At 39.3% G+C, this 26,366-nt stretch overlaps 1 protein-coding gene across 5 annotated transcripts in view; it reads right to left on the reverse strand.

The window, feature by feature from the left end:
* Nucleotides 1-26,366, reverse strand: part of LOC122547144 (serine/threonine-protein phosphatase 6 regulatory ankyrin repeat subunit A-like) — a 213,753-nt gene that overhangs the window by 136,724 nt on the left and 50,663 nt on the right. Inside the window, exon 1 of one of the 5 annotated variants that reach the window (XR_015757218.1) lies at nt 307-1,732. The exons of 3 other annotated variants lie outside the window; for them this stretch is intronic. Coding sequence is in view for 1 of the 2 variants with exons in the window: in XM_087987260.1 (XP_087843386.1) it covers nt 307-429 (123 nt within the window). In the remaining variant the exon portion in view is untranslated. Of the gene's footprint in view, nt 1-306; nt 1,733-26,366 lie in introns of those variants that run through there. One more of the 5 variants, XM_087987260.1, reaches the window with a different exon arrangement.

Genomic DNA, 26,366 nt, shown 5'->3' on the forward strand with positions numbered 1-26,366 from the left:
CCTAACATTCAAATGTCAATGGGAAATGTAATATGCAGTATGAATTTACTCTGAAATATGGTCAAGACTTCTGGAAACTGCTGTTACACAATTTGATTAAACAATGTTGATACATGCAACTTATTCAGCTTATTATCCTCGGATGCCAAACCTTAAGACGCAATTGTTAGGACTCTCCACATTTTCTTATTTTTCAAGTAACAAACATATTAAGAAAACAGATAAAACTGGATTTATATATTTTTTCAGATTGAAGCTGACGCCATACAGTTACAGATATATTTAGACAAGCTGAGATATGCTCACCCTTCCATCTTCAGGTGGAAGTGACTTTGACACATCCTCGTACTTTTCCTGACGCTTTTTAGAAGTAGTAATAGGAGATTCATCGTCCACCTCCTCCAGAACAACAATACACACTCGGCTCATCCGATCCCCTGTTTACAGACTACTTTTATAACCTTTGATTCACAGACAACACCTGCACTTTTTGATGGAAAACAACAATCCTATCTTGTCACTGAGAACAAGTGACTATGCTGGAAATTGTGTGCCAGTTTTATCAATATGGTTTACATAAGTAGTTCCGAGTGTAAACTCAATGCTAGTGCCAACTAATACTGCTGAACAGGTATCCTTATTTGACAGAGTATCCTCTATGCAGCGTAGCTGTTGTTATGGGTGACATGACACCATTCCTTAAACAGAAAAGCAGGCAAATCATGTGGTTTAGATTTTCACTGATTTTTAAACATAGAGAAATGTGCATTTTCCATATCAGAAGGCTTCAAAATTTATATTCCTAATCAATAGGTTTTCATCAGCCGAAGCAGAACCCAGGAGAAAGTACAAAACAATTTCACATGAAGATTCATTTAATTGACTCCACCGCAGTATAATCAAACACAGGCCAGATGAGAGCAAGAGAGCGACAAAGAGAAAGAGGAAAAAAGAGAGAAAGAAACCATGAACACAAAAAAGATAGCACAGCTCGTAAAATAATGTGGAATATGCAAGTGTGACCCAGAAACAAAGCACATCTATTACTCCATTGGCGATTGTACTGTGCCAAGCAGTCACTTTTCTCCAACAGCTAGTCACTGCAGAAACTCCGACAAGAAATTCAATGAGCTGGAAACGTGCAGGCCAGTTCACTTCAACAGCACCAAAGAAGAAACTGGAAATATCTTGAAAAATCTTGAATACAGACTTCCCAAGGCAGCAGACACTTAATTTCCTTCAGGTAACTGACTAAAATACTGAAGCTTTAATCTTCAATCCTGTGACTGCAGTAAAGAAAATGCCGCCGTCTGTGTATTTTCCCATGTGCTTGAAGTCAAGCTTCTGTCAGTCTGCCAGTTCAAGTTTACAATCCAGAACAGCTAATTTCCTGTTTTAGGCATCAATTATTGTTTCACCGAATCCAATCCATAACATTACAAAGCAGTCAGCAGATATCCGTGCATAGCCACCATTTCAGCATTATGTATACTGATCCCAGACAGAGCAGCAGCAGAATTCTGGTAGCTTCTTCTAGCGTACTGCTTTCTGGCTGCCCTTGCAATTTCAACTGCATGCCAGAGATGTGAATAAATTACAAGTCTGACGTTAAAGCAGCTTTATTGCAGAATAGCTGCAATTTAACAGTTTCCATTCAAAGCCTCATGGAAAACTGGTCGCTGGCTTTGCTGACTCACACTACTACAGGGAGGACCCGACATTATGAGTAATCCTTTATGTGTTTCATGTTTTTAAAAAAGCAATTAACGGTACTTCTTCTTCCATACAGTTCCCAGAAGTGTAAGAATACGCAAGCTTGGACGACTTCAAATGGTTAACCTTTCTTCAGTAATTGCTCAAATGTCAGAAACTCTCAATGTACACATAAAAGTATGGCTGCTGCTGAAAATCAGCAAATAAAACTTAGTTTCTTACAGATATTTGGCATGTAATACTTTGTGCAACTAGTCTAATAAATTCTAAATACAGAGGACCTCATAATTTTTTTTGAAGTCTTGATAATGGATAGAGAATTGGTTCAGAAATATGATTTAAATAAAGAGGGCCTTGCATAACCTGCAAACACTTTAACCTCACCCCAGTTTTGATATGTAAATACCTGGGAAAAGCTATTTTTAAGCATGTAACATGTAAATATAATACTGTAAACATGACACTGTGGAGCAAAGTTTAATTTAAATTAATCTGTTGTATGGGAGCAACTGAATAGATGGTGGCAAAATCATACAATGAATGGACATTTCTTTCTCATCATAGAAAAATGGGTGTAGCTTCCTCTACTTTTGCTGTACTGTTTGCCTTTCTAAGCAGTCAAGAGAGTAGTCCATCATGGCATCAGAAAGCTCCATCAGCCAATCTGACCCTGAAAACTAACTTTCCTCTTAACAAGTGGACATACAGGTCATTCTGCTATAGTTCACATTTTGTTAGGCAAATTGGCTATAACACAATTGATGAATTGTGGATGTTGTTTGGATAACACAAAATTTCTACTGAATTTTTCTGGTAGCAATCTTTTACCACACGATTTTCTATAGCAGTTTTCCATGGTGTGACTTTCTATAGTGCCAGGTTGCAGAGGAACACAGCTGTCATTTTATAGCAGAATGACCTGTATACACATACTAAATTAGTCATTAATCTCACTAAACCATTTCAGTTGCTATGTTAAATGCCACATTAGATTTTATAGTTGGTTCAATTAATTTTCATTTTATATTAAACAAAAATCACTACTTCAATATCAAAGTCTGATTAAATTAATTACAATCCCTATTCATTGTAGCTAACCCAATTCACAAAGGAAGTTGAATCGTACTTACAATTCCAGAAACGTACTCTCTCTAGTTAACAAAAAATTTAATATCACAATTTAATATTGACTTCATTATAGACAAGTATGCTTTTCTAGTCTCAAAATTTACAATAAAGCATGAAACATGTCAGCTATTGGTCCTGTCATTGAACGGTTCCACACAATCCAACACAAAACTGCATCTTTACCAGTCTTGGATACCTCCCAAGACATTGCTTGAATTTTTTTATCAGTTAAGTATACGGTAGTAGCCAGTAGCTTAACAACACTGGCTTCTCAAAATGGTGAGTCAAATTAGAAAATGTTATTTACATATTTGCCAATAACATTACAAATATCCTTAGGAAGCAGATGTGCAGCCTTAAGGAACCTGAAATAAACATGTAAGCATATGTAAATTAAAGGCCAAATATGCATAAAGCAAGATTGGGACTACATATCATAAGAATTTCAGCTAAAGTGTCAGAAACATAAAACAAGGCACAAATTTCATTTTCACTTAAGCTCCTATGTTCAAAACAATCCCAGTCATTCTGATCTTTCCTCAAACAAAATTCACCAATCCAAGCAAAAACTTTGTAAATTTCTTCGGTACCCTCCCAAGGGCAAGCATATTTCTCTTGCAATAGTTACCAAAACTGCATTTGTGTACTGCAGCTGTGAGGAGTTACATGTAGTTTCAGGATAATTTCCTTGACATTAAAATTAAGTGCTTCGACAAATAGAGGCAAGTTTTCCTTCCTGTCCTGACATCTTCAATGATCTCTGGACTCCAAGATCAAACTGCTGTTAATCTTGAATTCAGTATACTCCCTTTTATTACATATTCTCTTGCTTTGCTTCTGCCCCGAATGCATCAGGTGAATATATAAAACACATCTTTGCTCTTTTCCTTGGTAAAAATTGACAGTTATTTATTGAATTATTCTCAGATTTATTTTTCAAAAGTCATTAGTTTTGAATAATCCTTCATATTGAAATTACACCTTTACTAATTTCTTAAATATAGGAGTTAAGAGGTCATGTTGCGTCTGTACAGGACATTGATGAGGCCACTTTTAGAATGCTGCATTCAATTCCGGTCTCCCTGCTGTAGGAAAATTGTTGTTAAACTTCAAAGGGTTCAGAGAAGATTCACAAGGATGATGTCGGGACTGAAGGATTTGAGCTACAAGGACAGGCTGAATAGGCTGGGGTTTTTATCCCCTCTAGAGTGTCAGAAGTTGAGAGGTGACCTTATAGAGGTTTATAAAATCATGAGGGGCATGGATAGGGTGAATAGCCAAGTGATTTTTCCCAGGGTGGAGAGAGTCCAAAACTAGACAGCATTGGTTTAAGGTGAAAGGGAAAAAAATTTAAAAGGGACCTGCGGGGTAACTTTTTCTCAGAGGGTGGTGCGTGTATGGAATAGCGGTCACAGGTAATGCTGGAGGCAGGTATAATTATGACATTTAAAAGGCAACTGGATGGATACATGAATAGGAAGGGTTTAGAGAGATGTGGGCCAAATGCTGGCAAATGGGACTGGATCAGTTTGGGATCTCTGTTTGGCAGGGACAAGTTGGACTGAAGGGTCTGTTTCCATGCTGTATGACTACGTAAATATACCTGTTCAATCAAATGACCACACAAAATATTAATAGTTGATTCAATTTTGAATCAATTGCTCCGCAAATACCGTGATGTGGGAATAGTCAGTTGAGGGTGCGTGAAAGGGCTCTCTGCTGGTAAGTTTCATATAAGGCAAAGTTGTATTATTTAATGTTTTATGGTGTAAATAACATATAACAGTGATGTTTATAGTCCCTACATTATGTTTCTATTATTTAGTTACGTTTTTACATTGATTACATCGACCCCTTGATCAACCAAAATATTTGGTCCATTGACACATTCCTGGTCACATGGGTGTTGCTTAATAAAACATTTGCTGTATTTTGGATAGACAAGAGTGTCAGGGGCAGAGGGAAAAGTGGTGTTGAGATGACAATTAGGTCAGCCTTGATCCTATCAAATGCAGAGCAGGCTCAAGGAGCTGAACAACCTACTCCTGCTATGTTTATGCCCCAAAGTTTATAGTCATCTAGAAAAGACATAAGACTGCTTGAATTCATTACACAGAATGCTTGCAAAGATTTCATTCACTTTCCCTGGGCTGTATTTGAACAAATTCTCGGACGCAGAAATTTATGTTGCAAATTTTTTGGTCTTCTCACTATGTGATAGACAATATCCTCTCCTACTGGTAGTTTAGTTAAGGGTAGGGTGCAGGTAGCCAAGAACTGCAGTGGAAGCATGGACAATTATTCATTTTGATCAATTTCAGTCAAATAGGAAATGACAAAACTACCAGATATCAGCTTCCTATTCCAAATCCATAGATTTTACATCTACAATGGCTTATACTGCTTGTAAAAGATGATTATACCAAGTCCACTTTCATCACACCAAAAATAGATTTCAATCTGGTAGAGTTATTAAACAGCTTTAAGTACTGATTCGTTTCCAATCAATTGTAAATTTGAAATTATATGGTACGAATGGCAAGCTTCCATTACATTGATGCACCACAAGTTTCTGAAGTGCATGCAGTCAATGGCAAACTTCAGTGTAAGGCCACTATATTACAGCAATCTGGAAGAAATTATAAACCAAGTCTTCAGTGCTCCCTCCATAACAACACCATGGGTGTACTGACACTGCAATAGACTGCAGTGGTTCAAGAAGTTAGTTCAGCTCCACCTCCTCAGAACAATTTGAGATTAGCAATATGCGCTAGCCTAACCAGTGACACCCACATTCTGAGAAAAAGATACTGAAGAAAAATGTACGTTCTGTGCAACATGAGGCTGATACAAGGCTATTTTGAATTTTAGGCCTTTGACAACATTTTACCAACATGCACATTAGGAAAACAGTTAAAGTTCCCAGCTGTATGATTCACCTTCTGTTAAATATTACCTACACATGTATTTTTAATGAGAGTTTCCAAATCAAATTAACTCCATAATAAATTACATTTTATCTTGCGAAAATAAATCAGGAATCCCAATTCCACACAAGCTGAATTTACAATTTCCAAATTTCTAGTTAAGCTAAAAATGTTCTGCCTAAATAAGTAAAATAATCTAATAAATATACCTACATCCTCCACAATTTGATTTGTTTCTGGGAATAAAATCTGTGATACGTGTGACTCAGATGACTAGGAAAACCCCATAATTGATGATCTCAACCACGAAGTATGGAAAATACTTTGAGAGTTTCCAAACCCCTCAGAATTGGAATTTAGCAGTTGAAAAATGAATGTGCTGCTCTAACTCACAAAACTTCAAACTGTATTAATTCTGGCATTCTAATAGCAACAAATTATAGGCTGAATGAGTAATACAGCTCCATACCCATAGATTAGACAATTGTTTTCATGATGCTGTGGAGAAATTGGGATGTAATACATTGCGATAATATCAGTTTTAGAATAAGAACCCATTTCAGCCAATCTTCAAGCAGACATTCATTGTGCTTTTAGAAAAGCAATGATATTTGCATCCTATCATGATATAAAGAAAACATTTGTGTCAGTTTTACACTTAGATGTAAAGTTGCTTATAGAAATGTAAAAATAATGAAATATCACTAAATGCTTCAAATCTAAGGTTATTTAATGGGACATAGATTAATACCCAAAACTATCTTAGCTTCACTTAATTCTATACTGGTATAAATGGGATTTTAGGTAGTCACTTTTCCAAACAAAAGCTTCACAAAATGGGCAATATAAAATGTGTTTGTGATAATTATTCATGGGGTGTGGACATCGCTGACAATGCCAGCATTTGTTAATTATTCTAAAAATGCTTGATATTAGTAGCTTGTTAGGCTATTTCTAAAGGCCTTTAGGAGCCAGCCACATTGATGTGGAACTGGAGTCAGACATAGCCCAGACCAGTTAAGGAAAACATACTTTCTTCCATAAATGGCATTAATAAACCAAATGCAGCAATTTGCTTTGCAGCAATGATAGTTTCATAGATATTTTCTAATCGACCTTTTCAAAGACATTTTACACACCTCTGAAGTAGGTGAGACTAGAACCTCTCAGCTCGTAGATAGGGACACTACCACTGCGCTACAACAGCCCTAGTTTCATTGATACTATTACTGAGGCTACCTTTTAGTTTCAGAGCTTAATAAATTAAATTAAAAGAGGATTATTAAATGAAATTAGTTTGTCCTAAGCAATAACTAAATTGTTAAGCTTGTCTGCATGCTCAAAAATATCTCACACCTTTTTCACTTAATCTATTCTCATTTCAATCGTTCCTGGGATGCACGCAACGTCAGCAATGCTGTAATTACTGCTCATCCAAATGTGATTGTAGACAGTGTATACCAGACCAGAGTGATGTGATAGATTCAAAGGAATTGAGTCAGTTGCTTTTTTAGAATAATCAAACAACTTTCATTGTCATTTTGTGGTGTAAACCTACAAATTATAAGATTAATTGAATTAAATGTTACATTTTGCTCTGCTGGGATCTGAATTCAACTTCTAGATTATTAGGCAAGTATAACTATCAGACTACAACACTCATTAGTCTAAAAGGGGAGATACAAATAGAAACTGGATCACGGGATAGGGGAAAAAGCCTTTTGAGGCAGAAAGGTCACAAGGGTAATCAGGTTTATTATAAAGGAAAGCTAGAATAGCTTTTGTTGATGGAAGTTGGCTTGAAATGCTGGAAAGACTTGCTGTCAGATAAGACAATGAACAGATGAGGGGAGATGTATTCTCTTGTATTATTTCAAAAATAAGTTATACCAATTTCACTTCTTAAAAAATATTGGATGACCTTTAAAAGCTCAATTACCTGCTGTCAAATAAAGTAGCTCAACGATCCACAATAATCCGATCTGAATCATTGTTATCTTAGTGTGCATTCAAAAAGAGGTGGAAGAACAGAGGGGAACAAAGACACATCGCATCTTTGTACAGTCAATTCTGATATAACGCATGTTTCTTCAGGGCAAATTGGCTGTAACGCAACTGAAGAATTTAGACCATTATTTGTAGAACACAAACTTTCCTTATATGTATTGGCTCTAATGCAACTCCAATCCCATTGGTTTGAATGGTGCTGCTATAATACAACTTTCTGATGATGTGGAATCGTGGGAACGGAATTATTGCGTTACATCAAAACAGAGTTACATCAAGGGGGCAGACAGCATAATCTGAGGAATGTTGTGAACATGCAAGTACATTAGTGTTTCAAACTTGAAACTGTCTTGTTCACTGAGGGTTCAGTGGAGGAAATGATTCCATTCAAAATTCAGACTGATAACAGGCTTGAAGAAATTGAGGACTGTAGATGCTGGAGATCAGAGTCGAAAAATGTTGCGCTGGAAAAGCACAGCAGGTCAGGCAACATTTGAGGACCAGGAGAGTTGACATTTCAGGCATAAGCCCTTCACGGGTGCTTTTCCAGTGCCATTCTTTTCGATTCTGATTGGCTTGAGTGATTTGGCTGCTAAAGATTAGGGGATAGTGGCAGCAGGTACGCTGGCAAGTTGGAGGTCTAAAGGTTGGCTAGTTAGCATTCCTACCTGGATAGAGGACTTGTGTGATTCAGGGTGACACAGTATTGGGCTTTAAGAAGGGATAAAGAGTCCATCGCAAACCATTGGAGCATCCAGTTACAGTACAGGGGTTTTGTTAAGATACCCCTGACTTCATAGGTCAATCAGCAAGAATCTGGGAAGCAGTGACAGCAGAATCCTAAAGTGAAGCTAGTCCGATGCCAAATAAAGGAGAAGTGTTTACTAAGAGGACCAATACAGTTAGAATGAAGAGACCAAGTTCTTGAGGATTTAAACAAGATTCAAGGATTCTTCCAACTTGCCTACAGGGAAATATTCTCCAATTCAGGCATCACTGTCTATGTTAGATCAGGGATTAGATGTTATTTGACTAGGACAAAAGAAAGCAAGCTATCAGGTACTGTGAACACCACTGAACTAGTCCCTGGAAAATGAAGTGTTCACTACTTATGGGACAGAATAAAGTGTATGCATGTAGAAAGATTTTCTGCTGTTTTAAAAGTTAATTTTCTACAGTTTGGAGAGAGTGTTTAGACAATGTTCCTTTAATGACTTTTTAAAAAACCAACAAACTTGAAATCTTGTCATGTGATTCTTTTCGTCAGTTGTTAGAAATTTAAAACAAAACAGAAATGCTGGAAAAACTCAGCAGATCTGGTAGCATCCGTGGACAGAAATCAGAGTTAACATGGCACATCCAGTGACCCTTCTTCAGAAATTTAAGTATTTTTCTAGATTATAACATTAGCACAATTTAACTCCAGCACGTTGAGGATACAGATCTGGGCATTGAAACCTGCACACTGGAGTGACAGGTGCCAATAAACTCAAGAGCGTATCCACCACAGAAATAAAAAAAAACTTTAATAGTACTACGTTCAACACTTGTCACCATGTTAAATGCTACAGATACAAACTAGATCCCAAACAGCAACTCAGAACGTTTTCACATAACATGCACCTTTTTAAAAGTTTAAAAACCTAAAGACCAAGATTGCATTTTCATATGTTGTATTCAAAATTGATACATATATAATATATATATAAATGAATAAATGAAGTATTTAAGCTTTATAATAACAACTCAAAAGAGCTAAACCAATTGTGATAAAAAAATAATCGATTTGGGCAAATTCAACCCAATCAAAATTGGCAAACGCATCAGTAAATTAATTTGCCACTTCTGGGACCCTGTTTGCAGGAATCTTTTCTGCATTTGCCACTGTACAGTAACAATATTAATCTATTCACTGTAAAACCCTTTTTATGTAGTGCCATTCTTCTATGAACATGCTCATTTAAGTAAAGGAACTCGAAACAACAATTCCATGTTTCCATAGTTACATTTTGTGTAAAATATATTTAAAATTAAATGATTAACTGGATATTAGAATAAAATCACCTGTTACTTAAATAGTAGACCTTCGTCACTACCACAGATCATCTTTACTGTCATATGAATTACATCATTCAATCAGCCTGACTTAATTCAAAAAAATGCACCCCATTTCGAGTCATAGAGGTCTTACAGCATACTAACAGGCCCTTGAGCCCATCTTAGACATGTCACCCAGTTTTCACAATTAGACTAATTCTATTCATCTGCATTTGGTTCATATCCCTCCATACCTATCTCTTCCATGTACCTGTCTAAATGTTTTTTAAATGACAAAATTGTACTTACTTCCACCACTACCTCTGGCATCCCATTCCTAACACACACCACCCTCAGAGAAAAATGCCCCTTTGGACTCTTTTAGATCTCTCCCCTCTCAGTTTAAATCTATGCCCTCTAGTTTTAGACTCCCCTACCATGGGGAAAAGCTGTTGGCCATCTACCTTATTTATACCTCTCATGATTTTATAGGCATCTATAAGATTACATTCCCTACAGTGTGGAAACAGACCCTTTGACCCAACAAGTCCACACCGATCCTCCGAAGAGTAACCCACCCACAACCATTCCCCTACATTTACCCCTGACCTATGCACTTCACACTGTGGGCAATTTAGCCTGGCCAATTGACCTGACCTGCACATCTTTGGACTGTGGGAGGAAACCGGAGCACCCAGAGGAAACCCATGCATTCGTGGGGAGAATGTGCAAACTCCACACAGACAATCGCCCAAACCCAGGTCCCTGGCGCTGTGAGGCAGCAGTGCCAACCACTGTGCCACCCAAAGGTCACTCCGCAGTCTCCTATGCGCCAGGGAAAAAAATTCCCAGCCATCCAACCTCTCCTTATAACTCAAACCTTCCAGTCCAGGGAGCATCCTGGTAAATATTTTCTGCACTCTTTCTGGTTTAATAATAGTCTTTCTATAGTAGAGTGACCAGAACTGCCCTCAGTATTCCAAATGTGGCCTCATGAACATCTTGTACAGCTGCAAAAAGATGTCCCAACTCCTATACTTAATGATCTAACTGATGAAAGCAAGCATGTGAAGCCTTTTACTGAACCAATAGATCAAACGTTCTATAATTTTCTGGTGATAGAATAAAAGTACATTTGTAGCTTAACTAGTAGTTAACTGCTCTTTAATTTAAACTAAAATGATGGTATGCCCAAAGTAAACCTAACTGAAGGGGAATGTTTCAATTCCCAGTTTTAATGTATGTTAAAGCAAGACATTGTGCATGCTGCTGTATATATAACAGGCTGACTGATAAAATCCAACAGGAGTGACTCAGACAAGGTTAATATTTAAATAGTGTGTTCAAATCGATCTGTGAACTCACCAACTGAATAATAGGTTATGCAGTAAAATGTTTAATGATATTTATCAAATGACAGATGAGAACAATTTTACATTAGAGCATGATCCTGCCTAATTAAATCCTGAAGTCACAGAACACCTCAGTGGTTCTAAATAACAAAGTCATACAGAAGAGTGGGTCCCCAGTTTCAATCTCAGGGGTCTCAAATATCATCTTCAAAATCGAAGAGGAATGAGAGATCATGCAGGTTCACCACTGACAGAAATCTAGCTCATCTGGAAAAGCAAACTGCAAAGACAGAATCCCATGTGACAATAATGTCTCACTATAATCAAAAGGATGCCACATAACTCAGAAAAATTTGACGATATACTGCAAACATCTTGGCAGTAGAATCATTGACTTGTACTCCAGAACTAGCCACATCTCAAGCCTACTTCAATTGACACTGAGTTACCAATATAATTCCTTTTGTTTTCGGATTTCTAAGCAGTTGTAAATCCAAATTATAACTCATTTCTTAATTCCATAATTTAAAGGAAAATGGATGGCTAGCACTGCTGCCTCACAGCGCCAGGTGACTCTCTGTGTGAAAATTGTACATTTTCCCAGTGTCTGCATGGTTTTGCTCTGAGTGCGTCAGTTTCCTCCCACAGTCCAAACATGTGCTGATTAGGTGGCTTAGCCATGCTAAATTGTCCTTACTGTCCAGGGATGTGTAAGCTAGGTGGGCTAGCAAGGGGAATGCAGGGTTACAAGGATAAGGAGGGGGGGTGAGTCTGGGTGGGTTGGTCATCAGAGGGTCAATGTGGACTCAATGGGCTGAATGGTCTGCTTCCACACTGTAAGGATTCTATGACTGGCAAGCAAACTGGAAACAGTAAGAATAAATGGGTCACTTTTAAGTTGGCATGATGCAACTAGTGGAATGCATAGGGATCAGGGCTATTGCCCAATGCTTATATCAATGACAGATGAGGAGTCTGAATATATGATTGCCAAATTTGAAGATGACACTTAGAGAGATAGGACAGCAAACTCTAAAGACAACACAAGGAGCCTGCAATGGGATTTACAAAGCTTAAAGCACCACATTAATTCAAAGGCGAGACATTACAGAACTCTATGGTACAGGGGAATTTGGATGTCCTAGTAGATGAATGACAACATGTTTGAGTACAGGTACAAATTAAGAAGGCAAATGGAATATTGTTATTTCGTATAAAAGGAATGGAATATCAAAAGAGGGCTTGTATTTATAGATTTCCAGAAAGTATTTGATAAGGTGCCATATCAAGGGTTATTGTGGAAAATAAACACTCATGGTATAGGGGGTAATATTGGCAAAGAGAGAAGATTGGATTATTAACAGGAAGCAGAGAGTAGGAATAAGTGGGTCTTTCCCAGGCTAGCATGATGTCAAAAGTGGTGTACCACAGGTGTCCGTGTTGTGGCCTCAACACTTTACAATTTACACAAATTATATGGATGAAGGAATCAAAGGTATGGTAACTAAACTTGTTGCTGACACAAAGATACACAAGAAAGTGATTGCAAAGATGAGAGAAAGGAGCCTACAGAAATAATATGGCTTAAGTAAGTGGACAAAGATTTGGTAAATAGAATACAATATGTAAATTCTGTCCATTTTGCAGAAAAATAATAAGTAGCATATTGTCTTAATAGGGAGTAGTTGCAAAACATTGAAGTGCAGAGAAATCTGGGTGTCGCATTACATGAATCATGGAAGATTAGCAAGCAAGTACAGCAAGTAGTCAGGAAAGCTAATAGAATGTAATGGCTTATTGTGAGGGAAACTGAATCTAAGAACAAGGAGGTAATGCCTCAGTCATCTAAGTGATATTGTATTGGGATGACTCTGTTCAGTACTGATCACCATATTTATGGTGATCACCACATTTGAAGCAGTTCAGAGAAGGTTCATTAGACTAATACCTGGAATGAGCGGATTGCCTTATGAGAAAAGGCTAGACAGGCTAGGTTCGTATCCTCTCGAGGTTGAAAGAGTCAAAGATGACTTAACTGAAACATATAAGATCCAGAAGGGGCTTGAGCACGTGGATGCTGAAAGGACACTTCCTCTTGTTAGAGCGTATAGAACATGTGTCATAATTTTTAAAAAAGGGAAGCACTACTTAAAACAGAGATGAGGAAACTTATTTTTCTCTGAGGGTTGAGTGTCTTTGCAATTCCTTTCCTCAAAAGGCAATGGATGAAGATTTTAAATATTTTAAAAGCAGAGGCAGATAAGTTCTTGATTACCAAGGACATGAAAGAGTTATCAGGAACATGCAGGATTGTAGTGATAGGTTAAAATCAGATCATAACGCACTTGCACAGGGTACTGGACTGGTTAGCCAGATTGGACCTTGGCAGTTTAGGGCAATGAGAGGTGAGAACTTATTGAAACAGAAGATTCTGAGGAGCATTGTCAGTGTGGATGCCAAAAGGGTCTTTGTCCTTCCAGGAGAGTAAAGAACTCTAGAGTCCACTTTAAAAACAGGGGATTTCCAATTTAGAATAGAAATGATGAGAAATCTTTTCTCTGAGGGGGTCATTAACCAGCAGAATTCTCTTTTCCACAAAGTGACAGAGACAGTCGTTGAAAATGTTTAAGTCAGAGGTAGGTCAATTCTTGACTAACAAGGGAATCAAATGGTATTAGAGACAGCCAGAAAAATGAAGCCAAGGCCATAATCAGCCACGATCTAAACGAATGGTGGAGCATTACAGGGAGGTGATGGCCTAATGGTATTATTTCGAGACACACAATCCGGAGACCCAGGTAATGTTCTGGGGACCTGGGTTTGAAACTCACCTGTCTGACACTCATTCACACTTATTAAAATCCTTAAATAAATTCGAAGGCTTCCACAATATCTTCCCTAGTTCTCTCAGGACTGTTGAATATATTCAGTTTAGTCTACAAGCCTGCCATTAAACATGGAAAATATTATGAACAGCCAACTGACTGATGCTGGGTTCCAGATTCTGAATTAAAAGCCTACACAAACAGCAGTTTAACAGCAAATAGTATTCCAACGACTGAGCAGAAAGCATGCACATTTATCAAACATGGGATGCTGAATAAGAATTTATGAACAAAACACTGTATCGCTCGATGTTTGGGCAAGGCATGGACAATGAACATTGCCATGAATATCACTCTTGAATTCTAATCTGTGATTCTGTGCAATATGATTTTTGAACTTCTGAAAAAACACTGAATTGCTGAAAAAAAAATCAGATTTCCAGCAATTTCTTTGGTTAGTGATGCGAAGTTCACAGCAACATACAAATTCTACAGTAATGTGCTTGGAACCGTACTCAATTAAGTCAAGCAAAGGATTTGATTATTGTATAATGCATCAATTAATGTTAGTTTTAGGAAATATAGTCAAATGCATAATTATCAGGAATGTCAACGACTGAAAGAAGTATGTCAGAATTACCTAATCTTAAATGAAGTACAAGATCAATACTTTCTTTTGTTCAAGACCAACAAGATGTATTTAACAGCAACATTCAAATGCATGAAAGTAATTAGCTGATAGACATTGAGCTAATTTTCCACATTAAAGGAATCCAGAGTATACAGAGCTATGCAAACAAATGATAATGAGGGGGAAACAGAAATGTGTACAAAACAGCTGAAATACACTAAGAGAAGAGGCTAGAAAGGAAAAAGGAAAAATTACAATATTTATTTCATAATAATAAATGAGCACCTTTCAAGGAGTCATAATGGCTAGGAAAGATGATCAAAGAATTCTATTAAATGGGAGGAATGGTGCTGGAGAAAGGACAGCTAAAAATCAATATGGCAGGTTAAAAAGAAAGGGACTAGACCAGTGAAGGAACAAAAATACCTGAAAGGGAGGGTAAACAGTTTGCCGACTACATGCAAAATGAAGTAAATTGCGTGCTACCTTTAATAGTTCAAGTAGTTAATTTAATTAAACCACAAGTTCATTTGTTCCTCCAATGTCATACTGCTGGACTTCCTACAGGGAAGTAAGGCTAAAATATAACAGGGAAGTAAGGCTCTTTCTGCTGATCTAATCATTTTAAGTCAGAGGGAACAAAGCAAACTGGCTACTGGCCTTTCAAATATCCTGTACCAGATGTTCTGCCAACGTGAATGTTAATTTTAGCCCTTTGTACAATCTCTAATGAAGAATTTTGAAGGAAAATATTTTGCTGGGGTGCAACATTTCACAATCTTAAAAATTGAAGTACATTTGCAAACACAAGAGATTGAAGTGAAATCATCTAAGAAAAAATATATTGTATTTGAGTACCTGCCCAATAAAACAAATGCAGCTGTTTACGAAGGCAGCATGAGAGATTTAGTTCTGCCAGCAACACAATTTTTCCTCTGGCAGGAAAACTTTGCTTATTTAAATCAGGCCTTTGAGAACACAGCGCCAACTGATTCACAGACCACTATTTTTTTTCCTGGAAGGGTGGAGCATGAACACTCATAACTACAGTATGCTTGTCTCCATCAAAAATGTGGAAATTGATCCAAACCTACTCCTAGGCATGGTTCTTTTGGCATAGGGTATTTCTGAAACTGTCATGAGAGATTTGTTGTATAACCAAGACCACAAGTTGTTTGTTGCCATTCTCTCACTTAGAGAAAAGGTTGGGGCTTACATTTATCGTGTTTTCCACAACTGCCAGATATCTTAGAGGGCTGCAGGGTACAGGTATAAGGCGGGTTGCAGCCACAGAGAAGTTTGATAAAAAGGGTGAGAATTTGAAAGCCTGGGAATTGCTTACCAACCAGCGCATCAATGCAGTACTGCAAAAGATTTTCACAATCTCATCTGCGAGCATAAAGGTCCTTTTCAAAAAAGAGTTGGGACTTATCTGAGTGCATTAAATAGTATATATTCCTGAACAAAAAGACAGTGTGCAATTTGTCCACAGAATCGTGATTACACTTGAAAAGTTCATTTGCTTTAAATACATTGGAATACCTTGAGGATGCAGAGGCATTCACTGTAATAGCGAGTTTTGAGAAGATTTATAGCTCAGGTTGAGGTTTTGGATGTAGGTTTGTGCACTGAGCTGGAAGGTTCATTTCCAGATGTTTTGTCATCCTCCTAGGTAACATCTTCAGTGGGCCTCAGGCGAAGCACTGCTGAAAATTCCTGCTTTCTATTAATATGTCTGGGTTTCTTTGGGTTGGTGATGCCATTTCCTGTGGTGATGTTATTTCCTGTGGTGAAGTCACTTCCTGTTCCTTTCTCAGAGGATGGTAGAGGGCTCTAACTCGATTTGTTTGTTGATAGAGTTCCGGTTGGAATGCCATGCTTCAAGGAATTCTCATGGGTGTCTCTGTTTGGCTTGTCCTAGAATGGATGTGTTGTCCCAGTCGAAGTAGTGTCCTTCCTCATCTGTATGTAAAGACACTAGTGAGAGAGGGTCATGTCTTTTTGTGGCTAGTTAGTGTTCATGTATCCTGGTAGCTAGTTTTCTGCCTGCATGTCCAATGTAGTGTTTGTTACAGTCCTTGCACAGTATTTTGTAAATAACATTAGTTTTGATTGTTGTCTGTATAGGGTCTTTCAAGTGCATTAGCCGCTATTTTAGTGTGTTGGTGGGTTTGTGAGCTATCATGATGCCAAGGGGTCTGAGTAGTCTGGCAGTCATTTCTGAGATGTCTTTGATGTAGGGGAGACTGGCTAAGGTTTCTGGCTGTGTTTTGTCTGCTTGTTTGGGTTTGTTGCTGAGAAATCGGCAGACTGTGCTCATTGGGTACCCATTCGTTTTGAATACACAGTATAGGTGATTTTCCTCTGCTCTGCGTAGTTCCTCTGTGTTGCAGCATGTGTTGGCTTGTTGAAATAATATTCTGATGCAGTTTCGTTTGTGGGAGTTGGGATGATTGCTTCTGTAGTTCAATATTTGGTCCATATGTGTTGTTTTCCTGAAGACGCTGGTTTGAAATTCCCCATTGGCTGTTTGCTCTACTGTGACATCTAGGAATGGCAATTTGTTGTTGTTTTCCTCCTCTTTAGTGAATTTTATGAAGATGTTATCTAGTAGGGTGACGAAATGTCTGGAAAGGAACCTTCAAGCTCAGGTTGAGTTACATCCAAAGCCTCAACCGAAGCTACAAATCTTCTCAAAACTCGCTAAGACCCATGGGCACAATACGCTAAAAATGGCCCGAAAATGGGAAACAAATGCCATTCGACAGAGTGTCACCTGCAAACAGCTGTACTTCCTGCACGAATGCCTAAGAAAACAGGTATTACCTAAATGCCTTAAATACAAATCTCCCCTTAACACCCCACTAGCCAAAAGAATTGTAGAGCAAAACGGTCTCAGAATGCTCAGAGAAATAATTAATGATGCCCACAACAGACTCTGTAAATACAACCGGGAAATTTTGCACCAAAAATCTTTACTCACTCATGCAACAGACCATGAATAGATAGACACAATACAACAAGCCATACATATTAGACAGCGACAAACACAGAAAATGAAAAAACTAGACTTGCAGAAAAAACTAGACAAACTTACACCAAATAACAACACTGACAATACAGAAGCATGGATTAAAAAAAAAACTTATCTGACCGACCCTTAACAGACACTGAAAAAGCCGTCTTAGTAAGAGGATTAAATTACAACTGCCCGGATGCGGACAAGAAAGATTCCTTAGCAGTATTAGAAACAACACTAAAAGACAACCAACTCACAGAAGAAACCCAGCAAACCATCAGACAGGTAGTCGCACCAACATTAAGCAGAAAAAAAGGAAGCACACTCAATACACAAGAAAGCAAGCACGGGAAAGACTAAAAAAAGTTGAAAACATTGTTATCCTATCTACAGACAAAGGACATTTGGCAGTAATTCTAAATCGAAGAGACTACATTGAAAAAGCGTACTCACTACTTACAGATACCAACACTTACCAACAAGTGGCGATAGACCCAACCTTACATCTAGAGAACCAAATCATAGCCCTACTCAAAAAACTTCAGAAATCTGAAGAAATAAATAAGACAGACTTCCAAAGAATGAAACCAGACGGATCCAGCACACCACACTTCTACGGATTACCAAAAATTCACAAACCAGGAGCCCCTCCCTCCCTCCCCCGACCCACTGTCTCACTACCTGGAACACCACTTACAGATTGGCCAAGGAGCTACATCAAAGACTAAAACACTTGGTAGGAGACTCACACCACTCCACCCAAGAATTCCTGAAGACCAAAGATACTAAGATAGAATAGGATGAAATAATGGTCTCCTTTGATGTAGCAGCCCTGCTTACATCAATCAACATTAACCTGGCCAAGAAAACACTGACTACACTATTAGAAGACCCAAAGACACATACACCAAACACCACTAACTTCATCAACAAAGACAGTATCATCAAGCTAGGATACCTATGCCTTACCACACACTTCCCCTTCAACACCAAAACGTACAGACAAACCAACGGAACACCCATGGGATCTCCGATATCAGGGTTCTTTAGCAGAGGCAATAATGCAGAGACTCGAACAAACAGCTCTGCCAACCATCCAACCCAAACTTGGGTCCGCTACATGGATGTCACCATTGTCATCACAAAACGAAACAAGTTAGAGGAAACCTTCAAGACCATCAATAATACCCTTACTGGCATAAAATTCACTAAAGAGGAGGAAAACAACAACAAACTGCCATTCCTAGATGTCACAGTCGAGCAAACACCGTGGGCGGCACGGTGGCACAGTGGTTAGCTCTGCTGCCTCACAGCGCCAGAGACCCGGGTTCAATTCCCGACTCAGGCGACTGACTGTGTGGAGTTTGCACATTCTCCCCGTGTCTGCGTGGGTTTCCTCCGGGTGCTCTGGTTTCCTCCCACAGTTACAAAGATGTGCGGGTCAGGTGAATTGGCCATGCTAAATTGCCCATAGTGTTAGGTTAAAGGGGTAAATGTAGGGGTATGGGTGGGTTGCGCTTCGGCGGGTCGGTGTGGACTTGTTGGGCCGAAGGGCCTGATTCCACACTAAGTAATCTAATCAAACTTTTCCTAACTGCAATCAGTTCTGTGCGAAGGTCACAGGACTTGAAACATGAACTCTGCTTTCTCTCCACAGATCATACAGTCTTAGAGATGTAAAGCACAGTAACAGACCCTTCAGTCCAACTCGTCCATGCTGACCAGCTATCCTAAATTAATCCAGTCCCATTTGCCAGCACTTGGCCCATATCCCTTCAAACCCTTCCTATTCACATATCTTTCCAGATGCCTTTTAAAATGTTGTAATCATACCAGCCTCCACCATATCCTCTGGCAGCTCATTCCACACAAGTACCACATTCTGCGTGAAAATGTTGCCCATTAGGTCTCTTTTAAATCTTTCCCCTCTCACCCTAAACCTATGCTCTCTAGTTCTGGACTCTCCCACCTCAGGAAAAGACCTTGTCTATTTACCCTATTCATGCCCCTTGTGATTTTATATACCTCTATACGGTGACCCCTCAGCCTCCAATGTTGCAGGGAAAACAGCCACAGCTTATTCGGCCTCTCGAGCATCTCCCTTTACAGAGGAACCTCAATTATCCAGCATTCAAATATCCAAATATCAGATTATCCAGCAGGATCGCAAGGTCCCGATGCTTGGCTAAACTATGTTAACCGAACGAAATACTGCCCACCAGTGTCCTATGGATAATCGAGGTTCCTCTGTAGTTCAAATTCTCCAACTCTGGTAACATCCCTGTCTTTTCTGAACTCTTTCAAGATTCACAACATTCTGCTGCCAGACTTGCTGAGTTTTCCAGTAATTTCTGTTTCTGATTTCCAGCATCCACAGTTTTTTGGGTTTTGTTTTCCTTTAGTGATCTCTAAAATACTAGGAAGAAAACTAAACCACTCTTGCTACTGTAAAATCAAGATAAACATGTACAAAAAGCTCTTTGCTGTTGGGACCATCATCTTCTAGGAATACATCCATCTCAGAAAACAAAGTTTGGTTTTGATGAACTTGCCTTTTCAGTATCAAACCTCGAGTAAAAAAAAAACCCACTGAGCAATCAAATGAACGCATCTTTTCCTCATAGCAAATTTAATTACAGGAGCACAACATGTAGCACAGAACAAAGACACAATGACTTAAAAAGTACTCTTGCAGCAAATAGGTAAAGTCAGAAATCACACGACACCTGATTATAGTCCAACAGGTTTATTTGAAATCACAACATTTTGGAGTATGACTTCTGACTTTGTCCACCCAGTCCAACACTAGCACCTCCACATTGTGACTGGCATCTAAGTTAAAAATTGGTGTAGAAACAAAGATTAATACTTTGTTAACAGGGAATTCAGTTTCATTTTGCATACTAATTTAAATATCAGGTGGGTCAACTGCTCTCATAAAGGTGATCCAGATTGTGGTCAAAAATCTAAAACTAATTGAGCAACAGTCCACTGACAAGAAAGTAGCAGTCAATCCATTAATAAGATAAAATGGAATGACATCTCTCTCCAAAAATCTACTGACTAAAAACCTTGGAAATAGTTTTCAAAACTTGATAGAAAACGACACTTGGCTAGTGCTAAATATTTAAATGATGCACTGTGCTGAAGCAGTAAGTTGAACTACAATGATAAACAACACACAGTATTGCACAAAAAGCATTACATTTTCTGCATTCATTTTATATTAATTTTGCTCAAGCCTGCAGAGATAAAATCAAATATTTCAATGGACTATTTAGATCAGCATAAATATATTTCAACTACTCATAATAACAAATGCACAAATTCAGATTGGGACAGTGTGCATGTGCAGGCAATAGGTGGAAAGAGAAAGGAGATATCTATCCAAACGTTTTGAATAGTTGCATATGAATCAAATTTCTTATATGCCATAAAGATGGTATGTGATGTATTATGACAAAAACATGAAATCTATAAACAAACAGCATTATAGTGAAAAAGTGAGGGGTCATTTGACAGACATTCATGTTTCTATGCTTGACAAGGTGGATGTGGAAATGTTTTCTCTTGTGCGAAAGTCTAGAGCTAAAGGACACTGTTTAAAAGTAAGAGGTCACCTTTTTAGGACAGTGATGTGGGGAATTTTTGCTCCTTTGGAGGGGTGTGCAACTCTTGAACTCTGCCTCAAAAGACAGTGCAAGTGGAGTCATTAAATACTTTTTCCAGAGGGGGTATATTGGTTTCAATGCTGGAAATGTGTTGCTGGAAAAGCGCAGCAGGTCAGGCAGCATCCAGGGAACAGGAGAATCGACTTTTCGGGCATAAGCCCTTCTTCAGGAATGGGGAAAGTTTGTCCAGCAGGCGAAGATAAAAGGTAGGGAGGAGGGACTTGGGGGAGGGGCATCGGAAATGTGATAGGTGGAAAGAGGTCAAGGTGAGGGTGATAGGTCAGACTGGGTGGGGGCGGAGAGGTCGGGAAGAAGATCTCAGGTTAGGAAGGCGGTGCTGAATTTGATGGATTTGACTGAGACAGGGTGGGGGGAGGGGAAATGAGGAAACTGGTGAAATCCGAGTTCATCCCTTGTGGTTGGAGGGTTCCTAGCCGGAAGATGAGGCGTTCTTCCTCCAACCGTCGTTTTGTTGTGGTCTGACGATGGAGGAGTCCAAAGACCTGCATATCCTTGGTGGAGTGGGAGGGGGAATTGAAATGTTGAGCTACTGGGTGGTTGGGTTGGTTGGTCCGGGTGTCCCAGAGGTGTTCTCTGAAACGCTCCGCAAGTAGCCGGCCTGTCTCCCCAATATAGAGGAGGCCACATCGGGTGCAGAGGATGCAATAGATGATATGTGTGGAGGTGCAGGTGAATCTGTGGCGGATATGGAAGTTTCCTTTGGGGCCTTGGAGGGAGGTGAGGGGGGAGGTGTGGGCGCAAGTCTTGCACCTCCTGCGGTTGCAGGGGAAGGTGCCGGGAGTGGAGGTTGGGTTGGTGGGGGGTGTGGATCTGACGAGGGAGTCACGGAGGGAGTGGTTTTTACGGAATGCTGATAGGGGAGGGGAGGGAAATATATCCTTGGTGGTGGGGTCCGTTTGGAGGTAGCGGAAATGACGGCGGATGATGCGCTGTACATGGAGATTGGTGGGGTGGTAGGTGAGGACCAGTGGGGTTCTGTCCTAGTGGCGGTTGGAAGGGCGGAGTTCAAGTGCGGAGGAGGGGGAAGTGGAAGAGATGCGGTGGAGGGCATCGTCGACCACGTCGGGGGGGGAAATTGCGGTCCTTGAAGAAGGAGGCCATCTGGGTTGTGCGTTTTTGGATCCACAGAAGGATCCATAAATTAAACAAACAGTTCTTCCTGGCCATATCGGAACCAACAAAACATGGACCCAACCAGGACAACCAGTACCTACAACAAATACGAAGCCTCCAGCAACAGACCTCCCTCCGGATCCTTCGCTCCACGCTTGCAGCCATGCGCCGCTACCTACATTCCCTGCAACTCGACCTACCCCAGCTCAGGACAACACTCTCACAGACCTGTAAAGGACCTCTACTGTTCTTCATCCACAGAAGGATCCATAAACTAAACAAACAGTTCTTCCTGGCCATATCGGAACCAACCCAACCACCCTGTAGCTCAACATTTCAATTCCCCTTCCCACTCCACCAAGGATATGCAGGTCTTTGGACTCCTCCATCGTCAGACCACAACAAAACGACGGTTGGAGGAAGAACGCCTCATCTTCCGGCTAGGAACCCTCCAACCACAAGGGATGAACTCGGATTTCACCAGTTTCCTCATTTCCCCTCCCCCCACCCTGTCTCAGTCAAATCCATCAAATTCAGCACCGCCTTCCAAACCTGAGATCTTCTTCCCGACCTCTCCGCCCCCACCCCAGTCTGACCTATCACCCTCACCTTGACCTCTTTCCACCTATCACATTTCCGACGCCCCTCCCCCAAGTCCCTCCTCTCTACCTTTTATCTTAGCCTGCTGGACAAACTTTCCCCATTCCTGAAGAAGGGCTTATGCCCGAAACGTCGATTCTCCTGTTCCCTGGATGCTGCCTGACCTGCTGCGCTTTTCCAGCAACACATTTCCAGCTCTGATCTCCAGCATCTGCAGACCTCACTTTCTCCTCATAGATTGGTTTCAATACCCATGAAGAATCAATAATTATAGGGGGTACAAGAAAATATGAAATTCAAAATACCAGCCATGATCCTACTGAGTGGAGCTGGCTCGAAGGCTTACTTCTGCCCCTAATGTTTCTGAGTGAAGGACCTTTACTAAAGCAAGGACTTCATCTGCACAAAATGTGGTTCTACTGATGACAAATCACTTCAACAAGAAAGTTAGTTGGATTTATGATCAATGACTAATGAGCACAGAGAAGCATGGACATTGAGAAGTCTTGGGAAGTCAGAAATATTTTCTAATTGTTCTGTTCAGAGATATTATTTACACATACCACTGAAGCAGTTCGGATAGGAATCTGGGCCTCCTTGCTCAGAGGTAGGGACACTACCATTGACCACCAGTGTCATGGCAAAACCTTGGGTAAGGTGATTGCTAGCTTCTGAAGTCTAGATTTCAATATCAAAACTTAGTTTTGCAAAGAAACTGTCATTTTATTTTTCTGTATTTTTGATGGCAGACTAAAATGGAAAATGCACAGTTTTAAAAATAAAGTATTGTGGTAGGCATGCTACACATTTTGCCTGATATCCACTGTTTACACTGCAGTTTGTTTAGTTGCAGGATCACTGGAACAAAGTGTAAATAAAAATGGAGATTCGGCAACAATAAAGTCACTGACTTGTATGGGGAATGGTGACCAGTTATCGATGACAAAGGCCTTCTGCTTGCCAACAATGATGTGATTGTCTTCCGAGTTAGCCAAGCAACTTGCATGAGTGAATGTTTGGGCAGAAGCTTTCACAAACTCAAAGGAAGGAGTGGTCTCTTCTCTACAGAAGAAAGTATCTCAAACCGAAAAAAACAAGGATCATTGAATAGCCTTCCCAGTCTTTCACACCACCAATGTCACCCATGCTTTGTCTCGTGTCTATTTAGTTGCCTGTGTGGTTGTAGAGGGCAGTTTTATAAAGGGAGCTAGAATTAAATTCTTATAGTTAAATGTCAACTGATCGTTATTGTTTACCTCCAGCTAGAATCTATTTGTAGTTATTAGTAATCCTTGTTAAATGCAGGAATGAGTCTGCATGGTGAAGGACAGATAAATTGGGAAATTTTATATATTTTTATAAAATCTTTCACTTTGTACTGTCATGGGGAATAGCAGAACTTGATTTCCAGTGTTACTCCAAGGAGGCATAACAGCATTGCAATCTGCACATGAAGTCAAAAAAACCTTTGCATTGAGAATCTTTATTAAAAGCAACACTGTTCCTAGCGGGTGTTTTCTACTGTTTTAATTAAGTAAAGTCTTCCCAAATTTAAGAGGTGTCACCTAATTGTTTATTTTGATGTTCTGATTAATAAAAGTGGTGAAAACGTACACATTCCAAGACAAATACTTAGTTAATTTTGTGTTATGGATTCACAAGAAGAACAATATAGAGCACTGCTGTGACCTTTGTTGACATAAAAGCCTTTTCTGAAGAGATCATTCCAGAGTGGAAACGTTCTATGTTCGATTAACGCTATTCATTTCTAGGATGCTGCCAGACCAGTTGAGTTTTTCTAGCACTGTGTTTACTTCAAATTTCCAGCATCTGCAGGATTTTGCGTTTACACAAAAGCCATGCTTTTTCCCCCAAACATCAAGATATGACAGCATATTTTTTTAAATGTAAAAGTCCGTTTTAATTTATGACATACATGATAGAACTGTAGTGACTGTAATAAGGTCAACCAGGTGGACTTCATGAGTTACCTGACGAGAGTTGTTAATCAGGTTCAATCAGGGAGTCCTGGCTGACAGATATAAATAGGAGTGTCAGAGGTTCTGTTCACAAAGAGCTGGTTCTGAGGAAGCTAGATCAACGTCATGAACTTCCCACGTGTAAATAAAGGGAGACGTGGTGAAGCAACACTGGCCTCTGTGGAGTTATTTAAGAACTGTATCTTTTTCTAACTGACAAACATGATCACACAGTTACAAGACAAGCAGAAAATTCAATAATTGGAGCAAAATGCCCACTATGCAGCCAGGATGTTGCATATGATCAAACTAAACAAACCAAAGTCACATTTTCTCTGCAATTGCCTTTCAAAGCACAAATTACTGCTTAATTTCAAACAAAAAACAATCACACACACAATGAAAACATACCATTATTGCTGTGCATTAAACGCACATAGATATTAACTGTTGTTCCAGCTTACTTTGCTTCTCTAAGCTTTCGACTATAATATTTAAATTCAAAAATATATAGAAATATGGAAAAATATAGGGCCTAAAATGAGCTATGAAAATGGTGTACCCTTCCCCAATTCCAATAGTATTTTGCTGAACTGCTGTCAATAATTTTTTTTCTCTCATTCAGCAAGAGAAGCAATATGCAGCTAAAAATACAGAGTTATGAGAAATGTAACAAAACTGGCACCAGGCCTAAAACTGATTGGGTGTTACTCTACATGGATGGACGACATCTAAGAGAATGAAAATAGAGTGGCAAGTGGAGAGGACTGATGTGGACAAGGAAGGAGTAGTGGCAGTTAATATAGTTGGAGACTATATTTTTGCATCAGTACCGGTCAATTTAAGACTATTAAATTGTGGCAGAGAAATAGCAGAAGAAATCTGCAGTCTCAGAAGAGTAGAAACATAGAAGTTATGTTTCTGAAGAAATTTTAATTCATTTATCCGCTGGAGTAAATTGGAAAACTAAATAGAACTTGGAAAGCATGCTCAACTGTACTACTGTTTAACAAATATTAACAATGAAGAAAACTGAGCGGTCAGAATAATCAAAGCACTCCTATACTTCAATATTGCTGAACCAAAAAGGATATACTGTTAAACCTTTTTGTCTTGCAATTATGGGCGTATGGCCTATATCCTTTGCATCATACCAGGTAAAACAGCACATCCCTTCAGTTGTTCACAAAGGCAGAAGGCTGACCATACTGAATCAGCACACGCTTGCAAGACTCATAACAGTATCCAGCACTAGATATGATTCTGCGATTGGACAAGATCTGTTGAAAGATTCTCAATGTGCTCAGCATTACACAAAATTTAAGCTATCAGTCAGACTTGTG

This window comes from Chiloscyllium plagiosum, unplaced genomic scaffold (assembly GCF_037043375.1).
Source record: "Chiloscyllium plagiosum isolate Xiang-an unplaced genomic scaffold, Cpla_swu_hap1 HiC_scaffold_5, whole genome shotgun sequence".
Classification (NCBI taxonomy): domain Eukaryota; kingdom Metazoa; phylum Chordata; class Chondrichthyes; order Orectolobiformes; family Hemiscylliidae; genus Chiloscyllium; species Chiloscyllium plagiosum.